This window comes from Rhodamnia argentea, chromosome 10 (assembly GCF_020921035.1).
Source record: "Rhodamnia argentea isolate NSW1041297 chromosome 10, ASM2092103v1, whole genome shotgun sequence".
Taxonomy (NCBI): domain Eukaryota; kingdom Viridiplantae; phylum Streptophyta; class Magnoliopsida; order Myrtales; family Myrtaceae; genus Rhodamnia; species Rhodamnia argentea.
In genome coordinates this window covers 2,395,089-2,411,342 of record NC_063159.1, presented here as the reverse complement: position 1 = coordinate 2,411,342, position 16,254 = coordinate 2,395,089, and the positions used below count along the sequence as shown (strand labels likewise).

At 41.3% G+C, this 16,254-nt stretch overlaps 2 protein-coding genes across 2 annotated transcripts; one reads left to right on the top strand and one right to left on the bottom strand.

Annotated features, from left to right (window-relative positions):
* Nucleotides 1-1,314: 1,314 nt before the first annotated feature.
* On the top strand, nt 1,315-5,619 carry LOC115739861. The gene is made up of 7 exons (XM_030673151.2): nt 1,315-3,005; nt 3,128-3,218; nt 3,316-3,473; nt 3,749-3,800; nt 3,996-4,075; nt 4,178-4,271; nt 4,360-5,619. The coding sequence occupies exons 1-7, from the start codon at nt 1,401-1,403 to the stop codon at nt 5,076-5,078; spliced, it is 2,799 nt and encodes a 932-aa protein (XP_030529011.1). The 5' UTR covers nt 1,315-1,400; the 3' UTR covers nt 5,079-5,619.
* Nucleotides 5,620-14,039: 8,420 nt separating this feature from the next.
* Nucleotides 14,040-15,691, bottom strand: LOC115739902 (dof zinc finger protein DOF2.4-like). The gene is made up of 2 exons (XM_030673201.2): nt 15,476-15,691; nt 14,040-15,310 (listed from the first exon to the last, which is right to left on the bottom strand). The coding sequence occupies exons 1-2, from the start codon at nt 15,524-15,526 to the stop codon at nt 14,366-14,368; spliced, it is 996 nt and encodes a 331-aa protein (XP_030529061.1). The 5' UTR covers nt 15,527-15,691; the 3' UTR covers nt 14,040-14,365.
* Nucleotides 15,692-16,254: the final 563 nt, after the last annotated feature.

Sequence of the window (16,254 nt, the reverse complement as noted above, 5' to 3'; positions counted from 1 at the left end):
GAGGAAGGCAGCTGGTAGTCGGAGGTGGTGGTCGCTCAACAAAGACCAAGGAAGGAGGAGGATGATGGTCTTGGTTTGGGGGGGGGCTGCTTGCGTGAGTAACAGGGAAGGGGGAGGGCAGAGAGAGAGAGAGAGAGAGCTAAGTTGAGTTGACTGGTGGGTGGGGGAATGATTGTGGGCCCCACCCATCAAGTCTCATTCAAAAAGTTTGTCCTCTAGTGCATTATTGGAGGGCAAATTGGTAATCCGATAAATTGGGACCGAACGAATTTTTGGCTCAACTGACTGAAAATAAAATTTGAATTTTAACGGGGCTAGGCTCGCTCCGGATTAAGTCTAGGCGCGAGGATTAAAAATCCTAAATTGCAACGACCGAAATTTCGAGACCTAATCTAATCCGATCGATAAATCGGGACTCGTCCAAAATTCTTTACTTATACTAACTGGAATTCAATAATAATCCTTTTTATTGAACTCGGGGCGAATTACGTACTACGAATGTCCAGGGCGTCACATCAACCTTGCTTTTCACCTTCCAAAATTCGTCCACCAACCTTGATTAGAAAATAACCATCTCTAAAGATCAACAAATACCCAAAGAAATTGCTCAGAATAGCCTCCCATCGATATGTTGTTGATTAGCTTTAAAATCGGCAATTAGACTGGTGAATCGTTAACCAAATAATTAATCGACAAGGGAAGAATCGTTAACTCCTCATTTGATAGCTTGGCAGTCCATCGGCAACCATTTTTGCATATCGATAACTTTTTTGCATAATCGGCAACTTCAACTTGGAACCCATGGAGTCAAAGTGTAGCCGAAATCGATCTTTGCTTATTGGAATGAGGATCAATGGACAATTTCGGAGTTGATCTTGAGAATCAATCGACAAGGCCCAATGCTCTTGCATTACTTGTCAAAGCTCCGGCTAGCTAGCTTCATGAATTCCAGAAATCAAGCTTCAAAAATTCCAAAAATTAATTAAGAAAATCTCTGCTTTTGCATAGGGGGAGCATGTTCTTCAAAAGGGATGCTGGTCAATCTCTTGGTGTTTTCTAGGAATAAAACCCAATAAAGAAACAAAGAGGATGCCAGATTCATGCAAGCACATATCCTCAGTCAAAAACCCTTAAATAACGTTGGGGAATTTCTTGTCGTGAAGAGTTGTCATGTCCCACGACTCCCTCGTTGACCGTTTCCTTTCGCTTTCGTAAGAAAGTCAAAACAAAAAAGCACGTAACCATAACGGTAAATAACTACCACCCACCTTGTTTCTCTCCCTTCCATTGCCTCCCTCAATCTCCCTAGAGCACAACCGAAACGCTCCAATTCACACTCTCTGGGGGAGAAAAAAAAAAGCAGCCAAAGAAAAGAAGAACATGTCCCTCGATCCAAATCAATGATCCCATGCCATTCCTGCGAAATGGACGGGAATGGACCCAAGCGAACCTTGACTATGAATTGGGATGCCTTGGGCGATGAGGATGACGACGATCGCTTCTTCGAATCCCGAGACCGGATTTCCTGCGCCATTGCGCTGGACTTGGCATCCTCGAACTCTGATGACGACGATGACGGGTTCGAAGAAAGCCGTATCTCCTTCGCCTCTGCTGTGTCCTGCGCATCCACAGAGGATTTTCGGAGCCTATCAGGCAACAGGGCTTCGACCTCCGTGTCCCAGGACTATGAGATCTGGATCTCACAGCCTGCTTCAATCAGCGAGAGGCGTAAGCGGCTGTTCCAAGGGATGGGGCTCTCTAACACGGACGTTCTCCGACTCACGAGCGGCGAGTTCAATCAGGTTGCCTCCAAGAAGGTTGGAAGCCAAAAAATCTCGTCTTTGATTGTCAATAATGATCATCCGAGTGACGAGCGACAAAAGGGAGACGCGTCTTGTATTCGTTTAGCTCCTGCTATTCTTGTCCGATCGAGATCGGAAGGTGACATAGATTTCCCCCCGATTGCCAAGAGAAAGGAAGAGTTTTTTGGTGCAACATCCAAACAGCGCCTTACGAGGACTTCGTCCACATTGTGCGGGCCATGTGTGCCGGCTTGCCGATATCCCGATTCCATCAGAGTATCGCCGCAAGGTGGAAATTCGTCATCCTTTGACCAGCGGAGGCGCTTGTCAAACATGATCTCAAACAGTCGGTTAGGCGCGTTCTTTCTGATAAAGAATTTGGACACTGGGAAGGAGTTCATCGTGAACGAGTACAACGAAGAGGGAATGTGGAATCGGCTCAGTGATCTGCAGACTGGGAAGCAGCTAACAATGGAAGAGTTTGAGAAAAGCGTCGGCTATTCTCCCGTTGTGAAAGAGCTCATGCGGAGGGAAAACGTATCACAGATCACCGACGGTAGCATCATTATGGCGGAGAGGAAGTTAAATCCAAATTCGTACTTCTCAAAAAGCTTGAGGCTGAGCAAGAGGAGTGGAGTCGCCTTGCTGAAGAACATAAAGGGGGTCGCGAACTCGATGAGTGGATTGATCGGGGACAAGGAGAGGGAAAACCAGCCAGTCCAAGACCCGAAGCCAGGCAAGAGCTCGTCGGATTGGGTGAAAGTGAGGCAGCACGGGAAGTCGTACAAGGAACTGAGCGCGTTGCACTTCTGTCAGGAGATACAGGCTCACGAGGGCTCAATTTGGACCATGAGGTTCAACTCGGACGGGCGTTACCTCGCAAGCGCTGGAGAGGACAAGACGATTCATGTGTGGGAGGTACAAGATTGCGACATGATGCCTCTGAGGCAGCCAGACGAGTGGAATTGGAGCCCGATACATTCTTCGGCCAGCAGTTCTCCAGACCGGCAGTTCTATGCCGAGCCACCGCCTCAGCCGGTGGAGAAGAAGAAGGGGAAGGGTTCGCTGAGTAGCAAGAGGGGGAATTCGATCCCCGACTATGTTCACGTGCCTGAAATGGTTTTCTCGCTCTCGGAGAGACCCGTGTGCTCTTTCACAGGTCACTTGGATGATGTCCTGGATCTATCCTGGTCAAAATCAGAGGTTAGCTTCTTGAAACATTATGCAAACAAGATGTCTCAGTGTCTCCACCTTGAGACAGATAATATAGAGTGGACTTGCTCTTTCTTTTTCAATGCTCAAGTTTCATTTTAATGAACCTGCAGCTACTCCTTTCGTCTTCAATGGACAAAACTGTGAGGTTGTGGGATATGGAAACGAAAAGCTGTTTGAAGCTGTTCGCACACAACGACTATGGTAATGTCAGCCCGAGTCTCTTCTTATGAGTAGGCATAACGTCTTCGTATTTCTCGTTTCTCAACTGGAAAAAAATATGCTTCCACATTGTGAGCAGTGACTTGCATACAGTTCAACCCAATAGATGACTTGTATTTCATAAGCGGTTCGCTGGATGCAAAGATCCGGATATGGAGCATACCAGACCGTCAGGTTATCGACTGGACCGATCTTCATGAGATGGTCACCGCGGTTTGCTACTCTCCAGATGGCGAGGTACTAAGTGGGTCTTATGATCTGTTGTTGACAGTCATAGTAGTTTCTCAGAAGCAATGCACTTCAATTGCAGAAGATAGTACTACATTTTGGTTATATCGATTCATGTGTAGCTTGAGAACCTTAGCTAGAGTTTGTCAAACGTTTCAGCTGAATCAGCACAAATGAGATTGTTTTGGTATCGTAGTCTGCATTAAAGAGCACTTCTATTGGATATATTGTGCCGAGTTCGCTCTAATTGCTCTTCCTTATTGTATGGGTTCATATGACTGAAGGGCGCTATTGTAGGATCGCACAAAGGAAGTTGCCGAATGTACAGCACAAAGGGTATGAAATTCTCTACTAGCATTTTCCTACACAAATTTTATTGGCAACGGCATAGAAACAACGACGCAAGTTGGAAAGTATATGTGTCTTTTAAATGGCCCTCCTACATCAAGTTGCAGTATAATTATTTAGTGGGCTATTGAGGTTGCATCAGAAAGGAGGTTTATAGTGTCTCTCTTTCACTTGTTTGAACAGATTGTAAACTGAACCAAATCAGTCAGGTTGAGATTCAGAACAAGAAAAAGTCCCAAGCCAAAAAGATAACCGGTTTCCAGGTAAATTCTACTCAGAGGTTACTGTCACCTGTTCTGGTTCTAGGGGGAAAACGTGCTAAGAAGGCATATCAAAGTAACTCTCTGCTTTGAATTTCCAATCAGTTCTCCCCTAGCAATCCGTCTGAAGTTCTTGTTACCTCAGCCGATTCCCGTGTTCGCATTGTTGAGGGCTCGGACATCAAGCACAAGCTCAGAGGTAGATCAGCGATTCCACGAGAATGTAAACTCATTTCTCCTCAAGTGCCTCCATCTCCAAGTAACTGTTTCACTGCTTTTCGCAACAGGTTTCCGTAATACTAGCAGCCAAATCGCGGCTTCGTTTACTCAAGATGGGAAGTATGTGATATCGGCGAGTGAAGATTCTCAAGTCTATGTGTGGAAGAGAGAGACACCCCGGAATCCTAACGCAGCGAAGGCCAAAGCTCTGATCACTACCAAGTCATATGAACACTTCCCTTGCCGAGATGTCTCAGTGGCAATTCCTTGGCCCGGTACCATAAGGGGTGACCCGCCGGCCATGCCAATCCATTCCAAGAGGCACTCCAAGCGCTTGACCTCGACACAGCCACCGCCTTCCAATGGCTCGCCGACTCAAGAGGATCATAGCCCTTTGCTAGGGAACAGCAAGAGATTGATGTTGCCACCTCTACCCAAGAAGGCAAACCCCGTGGAGCGTTCCTCAACTCCACCCGAAGAGGATCTCGCCCACCTGTCCCGCCTGGACTCAGGGATGGGGAGCGGGATCGGGGAGTCTTTCAACTCTGATTTCAGCTCAGCCAGGTATGGCGAATCGCCATCCATCTCGGCGGCTGTGAACTCATCGTCGGCTTCGTGGTCTTCATCTTGGTCTTGGTTCGACAGCAGCAACAGCAATGGGGCTAATGCTAGGCAAGCGACAGCTTGGGGGATGGTGATCGTCACTGCAGGTTTAAGGGGCGAGATAAGAGCTTATCAGAATTTCGGTTTGCCGCGCAGAGTTGGTCGTCAAGCGAATCTTTTCTAAGACCTTACATGCTTTACCTTTCCCAATCTCAAGGTGCATCAGCATGAATCCTAAGCTCAAACATGAAGAATCTCATCTGATATGGGACACAGATTTTCCCCGACGTAATGATCGATGCCAGAGGAAAGTTTTAGTCCGCTACATCGAAACTAGAGAGGTCAAAGCTATGCAGAACCTTGTTTTTGCAGATTTCGGCTCAATTACTCATGTTCTCATACGTAACTATATCTCAGCTTAGTGCAAAAGAATAGCAGAACATCGAGAACAAAGGAGCGGCATCGGACTGATTAAATGATGGAATTGCGCCCGAAAGAATGCTCCGCAAACAGTTTCTGTTGAACTCTGGCTGATTTTGAGTTTCGATTTCTGGTTTCTGAATGGAACATCTGTGTTCGTCCATACCGAAACAGCACAAACCCAGAGCTTGGCTCGATTTTGTTCAGTTCTCATAATCACTCACCAGTATGTGTGAATTATGTTTCTGTTTATGCACGATCACAGGAGTTCATAATGAAGGTTTTGCTGTTTTCCTTTCTACAAAGCATAAGCTCTGTTGTTAACTTGCAAGGTAGTTTATAAGTGAAAACTTCCAAGTAGTTAGTCACTGTTTTAGATATTCACATACGCACATGATGGTTCATTTCCTAGATATTGCTAGTGTCATCTCTTTCCCACGTCCAATTTGTGCAACTTGAATAGCAATTTCCATGGATTTTCTCTTGATTCTTTAGGAGGATCCAGCGGCTTCTTTGCAATTTCTCTCGAGATAAAAAAATTGTTTGCCTCGGAAATTCAATACATCTCGTATTAGAGCTTCATGGTTTGGGCCTCAGAAGGGCATCGAGATGAAGGAGATAGTGAGATCAAAATGGACGTTCCCGGTTTCCATGACCGATTGCATCCCAAGGACTTTCTTGATTGGCTAAGTAGCATAGAGAAGATCATTGATTGGAAAGAACTATTCAAGGTATTTGACATAGCTATGATATGAAGTAATGTTACATATATGTGAGTGATCTGCGATACGTCAAAACTAGATGGGACAGTTTCCTAAAATCTGTGGTAAATATTAAGGATGCGGCACTTCTTTTTCACGGTAGTAATTGTTGTAAGAAATCTGCACCAAACAGGCTTGTCTGGAAACTCCTTTGCTTCTATCAGAAATTAAATAGGAGAAGCTCTTTTTTTTTTTTTCAAGCTTGGAATGGTTATTATTTGAGTGAAATCGAGGTCTACAATGTTTTGGTGAACCCTATGGGCTGTTTGTTGTTTCTCAGGAGGTTTTGTACGGTCTAGCCCCACATCATTCCTCTATTTTAACGAGCTGGAGAAGCCCACTAATATAAAATAGAATTAATACCACTAAAAATCGTAAAATTGGTAATCACAAGTCACAATTACCAAACTAATTTTCGGATGTTAAAAAAAATCCCATATCAATAAACTCGTGCTACATTTACTCCAAACTAATTTTTGTATAAGAAAATTACAAACTAACATACACCTGACAATTAACCTAAGTCTTAGAGCAAAATTAGGGATTATAACTGATTCTTGAAAAGTAAAGGAGTTGCAAAACCAACAGATTTTAATAGATTTTCAAATCCCAATTGATTTTCTTCAAACCTAACATCTTTTAGATGACGTTATTTAGGAGAGCCTCTTATTCTGAATTTTCATGTCAAATGCATGTCAAGAGCCGATTTTCCGAGTTATTTTTTCACGTGCATTTCCATGTTAGCAATTTAATGAAAATATTGAAAGAAACCTAATGAAGAGTAGATTGTACGCGAACATACCCGTTAGAGATTTTTTATGATACGAAATTAGTTTGGATAAATATGGTGCTAGTAAGTATTTGGGGCCCTCACCAGTCACTATGTATGTCATGCCATACTCGCGTCTGGCCTCATATGATTGTAATGCCGATATTAGTTTACTCGCTTACTTGTTAGAGTAAGGGCTTACTATTTTTCACTTTTGTGACATGAATGTCTAAATATAAGAAAAAATTAAAAAAAAAAAAATTATTAACAATCATGATACAACCAATAAGGTATTACAAACTTTGGAAAAATAATTAAGTTTTGGCCATTTGTAATTGCAAAGTACATTATCAATCAATTATTGGAAATGTCTGACCAAAAAAAAAAAATTATTGGAAATGGAATTTTCGTAAGTCAAGAAATGAAAATATAAATATTTTTATTATGAACTAAGGCTTCGTTTGTCTTGCGAAAAATGAATAATTCAGAAGATATTTTCCTGAAATTAATCACTCGTATTGCTGAAAATAATTAGTTAATGAAAAATATTTTTATTATCAACAATGATATGTCTAAACATTTTTGTGGATTATGGAAGTATTTTTCGTTCATTTATTTTTATAAGTGATACAATCAATTATTTTTAGGAAAATATTTTTCAAATCATTCATTTTCCACGAAACCAATGAAGCCTAAATGAACGGAACTTTATGTATGCGTTCTTCAATGATACATGTCGAATATTGGATACTTTTGTAAGATATTGAACAACGCTCTTTGTAATACATTGTGGTGGATTATAGATATTCATTAACTCTTCTTAAAAAAAAAAGGACATGCAAAAAAAGATTAGGGAGAACTTTCTTAAATAAGAAACTAAAATATATACAATTAGAAGATGATCTCGAAGAAATCACCTCTAACTCTACAAATTGAGAGGATAAAATGGAAAAGAGAGAAGAAATGATACTACTTTCATGAAGATCCTATCAAGATAGCTTGCTTGCTCTCTTTTTCCAAAACCAATCAATGTGACAAAGGTGAAGATTCTTACGAATGGAGGAAAACTATGGTGAGAGGGGAACTTACATTCGTACTTTATACTTTCATGTTCTTATTGATTCATCTTATTTTACGTGCACGAAATGTTACATGTACTTATATTACTATTTAACAAAATTTTGCAATTACATAAGTCCCTTGTTTTCTTTTAATTGGAGGATATACCAATATGATGGGTTAATATCCACTTTAAATAAAATCAACTAAATTCTAGAGAAGAATTTGATTGATGCACATGTTAGTCGTGTTACTGTTGGGAAATATAGTGAACGAAAGGAAACAAAAGTGGCTGTTTTTCCTTTGAAAAGAAACAAAAATGGAAGTTGTCCTTATGAAGTGAACAGAAACGTTCAGTAATTCATAGACAAAATGTTTGAATAGATACAACCTTTCAAAAGGTTGTGAGAGCGCCTAAAAATCGTTAGGCAAAAAATAACTGCTACTTGAACATATATACACTCGTATCCTTTCGTCAATTGAACAAATAAAATAACTTTCAAGTGGGACAAGCCACCTCTTTGTTTGTTCTACAAACAAACTACCAACATTTACTACTTCTTGCGTAATATTATTACGTATATGAAAATTCATATTGATGCCCGCACTCAAAATAATGTAACAAATATAAATTTATAACGTGCAACAGAGGGGCATCTTGCTAATATATCATATCAATTCCATTTGTCTTGTAAAGAAGCTTACCTCTTTGAATTTCCTAATCTAACTGAGATTTTTCTGTTAGTGTCCAAGTATGATAATAATACTTACAAAATATTATTCGTGTTTATCCTCATTTCCACAACGTCAATTGTTGGGTGTGGAAACTACATTGATGTAGAAAAGTGTAAGTATAAACAAAGTCCCAAACACCAACACCCCCTCCCCCCCCCCACCCAAAAAAAAAAAAAAAAAAGAAAAAGCCACTGTATACATCATGTGATATATAGGAAAAGAAGGTTGAATATACGTGAAATCGCCCTTAACAGTTTCCAAAATGCGAATCAAGCCCAGTAGAACACTTAACATTGGGGGAATCCTGACGCCGAAAATCTTATGTCTCTCTCACATGGCCTATTTTTAGTGCCATCCACAGGCTTTGAAAGCCCCGTAGAACACCCGATATCGAAAATCCATTGGCGAGGCGGCGGGTTCTGGATCTGAGTACACTTCTTTTTGGCAAAAGGATACTAGAAGTGTCAAAAATTGTGTACGACACTAACTTTAATACCAGAACTTTTTGCTGGCTCACTTAAGTGTCAAATTAAAAAAAAGAAGATCACTTAAGTACCTATGACGAAAATTTTTGGCCAAGAATATTTTGTAGATTTCATAATAATTTTTTATCTGACTTGGCATTTTTTATATGAAAAAGAAGTCCATGTCAGATTTTTTATACTAAAATGAGTCGCCTATCTCCTCCTCCTTGCTCGTCCTTCCGTTGCTCTGAATTGCAGAGCTGAGCTTCAATTGCAGTAAGTTCTCCACTCCCTCCGAGTCCAGCTTCCGCCCCTCGCACACCGTTGCCACCAGCGGAGTTGCTGGCACTGACTGAACTGATCAGATATGTCCAAACAACACCGGACGAGGGTCATAGACGACGGTCAGCGTTGCTCATCCAGATTTGGCCTCCCCTTTCCTCGCGTGCCTCAACTCAACTTAGATTCGGCATCACCCATCTCAGTCATTTCTGCTTCCAAAAAGAAATGAATTTATAGCCGATCGAGCTTGAGAAGTTCCGGGAGGGTTGATGTTGGGACAGCAACGGCGGAGGTCAGGATGGGCCGGTGGAGTAGCTTCTTTGTGGCTTGCCGAATCATGGAGGATAGAGGTGGGAGTTCGCTCATCAAAGGGATTGAAGAAGAGGGGTATGAGAAATTAGGGTTTCAAGAAACTTGATTTGTCTAAATTAGGATTTATAATTTGGGACAAACATGTTAAATCACGTCGTTTTGGGTTAGTGATGCTGACTGGACACGCCGGCGAGCCACATAGGTCTGAGAAATTAATAAAATATGGCCATGTCGAATTGCCGGTAACTCAGATCGGAGTTAGCATTTAAATGATAATTTTTTTGAAGTGGTAATTAGGTGATCCGAAAAAATATATTTTGACACTAAAGTGAACGTTGTACGAAACTTTTGACACTTCTAGTGTTTTTCACCTTTCATAGAAAAAGTTAAGGAATCAATTCATCAAAATAAGACAACAAAGACTCAACTGATCGACAATCAGAACCTCAAAAGACCAATTCCGACCTATCTTTGTGGAATCCAGACATAAGTCGAGAGACTCCTAATAGTTCTTGAAATTGCCCTTAGATATAGCAACCTCACACTTCTTAAAACAGTTATTCAAATAGTAAATTCATGAGGAGGACATAGCCGGCAAGGGCAGTCACCGTAGGTCCAGCAAAGACAAGCTGTAAAAAAACCACGTATGACCAATCGACTACTTTAAGACCGAAGACCCACCACCAATCGCCCTGTGTGGTTTTGAATGATCTTGCTTTATTCGTGAGCAGAATGTCTGAGCCCCCGTCTTTTTGCCGAAACTAAATGGATAAACAAAGGGATAAAAGCAAATCCCAGAGGGAATTCGATGCCTTGCTTCCTCGTCACTCTTCGCATCTCCAGCAACAATTCCTGGCATTTTGTAATGTAGCACTCTGGAATAAAGTGTCTCAGTCTCTCTGAATCTGATTAAGAAATATTGTATATTCATGGAAAAGCTATGAGCATGCAAATTGGTATCGCGATGGCATTTCATGCGCACGAGATTTACTCTTTCTCCTTTTGTTTTGCGAAAGGTGATTGATTTGGAAAGCATTTCTCTGAAAACGATTGCATGTATCGCTTGAAATAATTATTTGATTTTTTTAAATTACTGACGACATTTTATGTTTAAGCATTTTCGTGAACGATGAAATGTTTTTTGTTCATCCGTTTTTATAGGCGATACAAGCAATCGGTTTTAAGGAATTGTTTTTCAAATCATTCATTTTTCGCCAAACAGATGGATCTACCTAAATTTCTTCTTCATGACGAATTAAAATTAGATCGAATTCCATCAGTAGATTTTCCCTATATTTTTTATGTAAGCGGCTCATCGGGTGTCGTTAGAAAAATAGATGATGGTTTGATTTTTTAAAAAAATTATCATCATCCACAATGTTCTGTCCATTGAATATGTCGATAATTTCTTCTTATTTCTATATACGCAGGCTATTTCCTACCCTACATGCGATCAACGAATATGTTTTCATCTAATTTAGGAAGGTCGGGCATTAGGTTTGTGAAAGGGTGAGCAACCGATCAAATCAACTTTAGGATGTACTGATTCGGTTCCGGATTCCAAGAACGTGGAATTTGTGCCGGCCTAAGAACTGGTTCTAAACTAAGTCTTTTTCCCTTAAAAGAACAAACACTTGAACTTTGTTTCTAGAACTTTGACTTGTGATATGTTTTGGCGGTTCTCTTTTAGATGTTTAACCTCGTCTTATGTGGGTGTTAGAGTTCGTTTAAGTCAATTTGAAAGGTACACGTCCGAAATGTCTTTTCCTAAAAAGGGTCGATCCATATTCCGCATGATAACTATCCATTGGGATTTTGGATTCCGAAACCAACCGGCTTCGAAATCAATCGGGGAGGTTCGGATTCTAAATTCCATGTAGCAGAGTCCAATAAGGTCGGTTTCACGTTCTGGCCAAAAAATTGACCCGCTCGGGCATGCTTATCCTTTTGTAATGCTGTCTTTCTTCTTGATAAATGATGCAATAATCTCGCAATAAACGATGAAAAATGTTAATTAAAAAAAAAAGGAGAAAAGCTGTTACTAAAAGAGTTTATGAAATCGAAAAATGCCATCTTATCAAAATGATAAACAAAAATGGAGAAATCTTGTATAGTCTCAATCTAAATAGACCAAGATAATCATAAGCCATTGATCACGTGCCTCTCAACGTGGCGCCTGAGAAATCATTCACCTCGACGATAGTACTGTTCTAAGTCTATGTAGCTATTCAGAGGTGGATCGGTCGATTGAGAGTGTTTTGAAATAAAGTGAGATTAGAGAACCGAATGGCAATAACCACAAAAACAAAAAGAATAGAAAAGATGATTGGGCAACTGACAAATTTGGCGTCTTTTGAGGCGCTTGTCTTGCGAAATCAAGAGGCTCTTGGTCTCTCTCTCTCTCTCTCTCTTACGGTCCCAAAATCTTCGTCTCGAACCCATCACCACCAACCATAATCAAATCGAAGTCCCACACAAATTATTACAGAATCATTCCCTTTTCCATAATCCACGTCCCGAGAATCTTTACTCAACATCTTGACGACGTATTAACATAGTTGTCCCTCAAAATGTACAGAACCAACGTGAAGAAGATACTGAAGTCTAGGCGGATCTTCCTTTTTGAATTTGCAGGGAAAATGAGGAATCTCGGAATGAGAGCCGCCCCTCAGGGATAAAGAGAAGGGGAAAAAAGAACGTCGTTGTGGGCACAACGAGGCCAAAGCTGTGTAATCTGCACTTTCCTCTTCTGTTTTCATGGACCTACCAATTGCATTAGCTCATGAGAGAGTGAGAGAGTACTTTGGAGCCTGCTTCGTTGTTCATTCGAGTTCTCGAGGTCGAATTATTCCGGTATCTCGTCCAGTTGAGATCAGCTTGTTAATACCTTGCTGGGCTCGCTAGCCTAATCGAACTTCTATTAGCTTTTTAAAAATATCTGATACTTATAAATGGACGCAAGATTCCTTGCAACTACATGCCAACGTACACTGTATGCACATAATGCATATAGAGAGATCTGCAAGCATGCTAAAGTCAAGCTAGAGCTCCAACTTCTTCGTAAATTGATTGTGAACGAGTTGAGTCGACCTCGCGGGTCGAGTATCTAGTGCCAAGTATGGGAGTGGGGTTTCTAGTACCACGTACACAAGTTGAGTCCAGCTTGAGCGTGGCACTGGTATTAGCTCGACTTGACTCGTTTATATCCCTATATCTTTTCCCACCATAAATCGAAGATAATAATTTTGGCAAATTCTATGAGATGATGGATGTGTATGTACCCGAGATCCCATTTTTATTTTCTAATGACGGTAATGTTCGCCTTAAGCAGGTAATACTAAAATCATGATCCAAGTAAGATGTAGGACAAAACTGTCACGCACCTAATCCACACATGTAAATATGTCTGTTAATTTACGATGAAATTAACCCCTGGATAAACAACTTGACGGTACTTATTGTCTTAGCTTTAGACTGATGTCCCTCTCGCAATTCTGGATTCTGTTTTTAGGTTTGGTCATCAAAAGATTTGCCTGAGAAATTTTCACTAAACAAAAGGTATCCATGATAGACCAGCAAACATATATATACGCAGCGCCTGGTGGTCAGAGTTTGCCCTCAAAAGAGTGGCTTCTCAAGCTGATAGTAAATTAGTTAAGTTATTAGTAATCACATATAATTGGATAGAAACTTGGTCGGTTGTCAATAACTTTAAGAGGCAGCAAAACTTCGACGTTAACCAGTTGCTATGACCCAAAAATTTTACAAAGTTTGGAAGATCGGTTAGACAGAAATATGTTCCAAAAGTTTAAACCCCTTCTGAAGATGAGTCCACATAAATACATACGTCCTTAAATTCAAGTCTAGTTTTACTCATGAAAAGCGAGATTTAAATGAGTAATTGCATTACGAATCACGTGGACTCCAGGAGCAAAGGCACAGTGGCAGATGTAAGAGGCTAAAATTTAGTAGAAAGATGGAGTCCTTGTAATACAAGGAGCCACATAGGCAATGAGGATTCAAATTCTTGAAAGAGCTCCAATTTACTTTCGAAACCTGATCCATACTAAAAATCACAAGTGCTTTGCATATGACCATCGCTTCATGCACATTTCTTTGAGATGCAATCTTCAACTTGATTTGTCAATACGATTTCCGAAGATGTGTTGCAGACAACTATTGAGCTGCAGATTCTAACATTAGTGCTCTTGTGTCCCTCAAAATAGGAAAACATGTAAGTTAAGTCTCATAAAGAACATCTACTCACAGTAAACAATTGGTAACTGAAGAGATTGCCTCAATTTATCATCACAAATTAAAGAGAGAGGAGAAACCTCCGATAATGGAGATTGGCCAGTGAAATATGTGTTCATCATTCTGTCAGAACATGATATGATCACAACTTGGCAAAGTCATACACAGTCCCTAAGGTGAGCAGGTGACAAAGTTCAAGCCTAACAAAATGAACACCAAAAGAAACAAAAACAAAAAACAAAGATAGATATTTCTAGGGTTTCATCTTTAAGAGCAGTCAGCAAACATCTTCACTAAACATTTCTAGGGCTTCATTCTACCTGTGAAGGATTGGTTGACATGACCAAAAAAATGAAACAAAGGAGGAGAAATATGAAAGCTTCAAAAAGAGAGGATCAAATTAACCAAGGCATCTCTATAAGGGGTTGCTGGTGGAAGAAGAGCTGAATCCAGAAAGATCCGTCCATGCGCTGGGACTGCTCAAGAAGTGATTATTTTCGTGGTTAATCCCGAAAAACTGCCTAGAAAAGGGCGGATTGCTGTCTTCCATTTTCACCGACGAGGAGAACTGAGCAATAAGCCCAGCTGATGAAGACGGTGCATAAGGCATCACACTAAGAGCCCTCAATGACTCGAACCCACCTTCAGATGGGTACAATCCTAGGTTTGGATCCAACCCGCACGAGGAGGAAAATGGTTGTGCATGCCCAAAGCGCCACCGTTCTAAAGGTCCGCTGTCGCAGGCGCTTGCTGCCAGGAAATTCAAGTCTCCTAGTGGTGGAGGTGCTCCAGTATTATAATTAAGTCCAGCGCCAGCTGATGGACTCATGTTATCAGGAAGATAGTGCAAAGGAGCCATGAAGCGGCCGAGCGACGGGAGCTGTGTCCCAACCTCTAATATTTCAGTAGCATCAACCCTGGACCCGCCGTTTGAGGTCGGGACGCAAGTAGATCCCGATCTCGGAGTTGTGATTTGCCGATGACTGCTACTCGCCCCTGATTTCGAGCTCCCCGACTTGCTCCTCTTGTTGTTTCTCCTGCAACCGCCTCCAACGGGGACATTTCTTAACGCTCCCCCTCGCGTCCAGTACCTTCTGCAGGTCTTACAGAAGTGTCTCGGCTGGGAGAGGCTGTAGTTGTTGAAGTAGCAGAACTTCGTGTTGATTGATTCACATCGAGGGCACTTCAATGGCCCCTCCGGCATCTGTATGTTGGCCAGGCGGGCCTGGTCGGCCATCAAACGGGGCCTGATCGAGCCGGGGCCACCGCCTCCATGAGGTTGTGGCGGCGGCAGCAGAGGAGGAGGCAGGAGCTGAGTATTTGCACTGGAGTTTCCAGCTCGGTGATGATCTGTTTGTTGCTGAAGAAGAAGAAAGCAAAGATCAAATATCTGGTATATTCAGCAAAGAAGACTAGCAAAAGTGGAGAGAATATATTTCTCTGTTTTTGAAGTTTCTTTCTTGCCTTTTGGGATGAGAAAGAATGAAAGAAAGATAATCCATGGAGTATACAAGAAAACCCTCACCTGTTGCCAGTTGGATGGATCCAGATAAGGTGGGAGAGAAGGAAAATCCATGGCTTGTGTGATGATGCTCTTCCCTTTTGGTAAAGGTCTCAATGAGGGGCTTCTTGAGGGAATAGTGGAGAATCACATCAACAGAGAGGGAGTTGCAGAAGGGAGAGAGAGAGGATTGAATAAGGAGCAAAAAACTTAAAGAGGGGAACTTTTATGTGTGCCGTATTTCTTCATGGAATATATTTTGTCCTGGCCACTTCTCACTAGCTTAAGACGCTTTCTAGGGATTAAAGGGACAAATATTCCTTCTTCCTTAACGCATAAGCATCTTTCTTTTTGTCCCAAAAGAAGAGAAAAAGCTTAGCAACCCTCTAATCCTACATGAAAGTTGGATTCAGGACGAAGTAACTTTGCACGAGCCTCCCTCTGAAATCTTACCATCTGTACATCTAGCTAACGATAAACTACCTAATGAAATCTTACCATCTGTTTTGTTCATCTTTCTTCTAGTCCCCTATATTGGACACTTGCACATTGTATAGTGCTCGGAACAAGTAGATATACCATGAGCTCCGTAACTTTTCCTAAAATCAAAAAGTTATGGCATGTTAGTCGAACCCAGCACGAATTCTTGATCCGAAACCGCCTTTCAATTTTCAGCTTAAACAAACACTCAAAAATGTCATATAAGCAGCCGTGTCGGCACCAACCACCTTAGGCGGCTTGATTTTCTGTGAGATCATCCAGTTCCATCAATCGGCGTCGAGTTCCAACACTACTCTCTCTCT

What these genes read in the sequence shown, in the direction of transcription:
- LOC115739861 (XM_030673151.2), top strand. Translation starts at nt 1,401, where the DNA reads ATGATCCCATGCCATTCCTGCGAAATGGACGGGAATGGACCCAAGCGA. An exon ending in AAAAGATAACCGGTTTCCAG is followed by an intron (nt 4,076 to 4,177) that starts GTAAATTCTACT and finishes ATTTCCAATCAG; the next exon opens with TTCTCCCCTAGCAATCCGTC. An exon ending in CATCAAGCACAAGCTCAGAG is followed by an intron (nt 4,272 to 4,359) that starts GTAGATCAGCGA and finishes TTTTCGCAACAG; the next exon opens with GTTTCCGTAATACTAGCAGC.
- LOC115739902 (XM_030673201.2), bottom strand. Translation starts at nt 15,526, where the DNA reads ATGGATTTTCCTTCTCTCCCACCTTATCTGGATCCATCCAACTGGCAA. An exon ending in ATCCATCCAACTGGCAACAG is followed by an intron (nt 15,311 to 15,475) that starts GTGAGGGTTTTC and finishes CTTCTTCTTCAG; the next exon opens with CAACAAACAGATCATCACCG.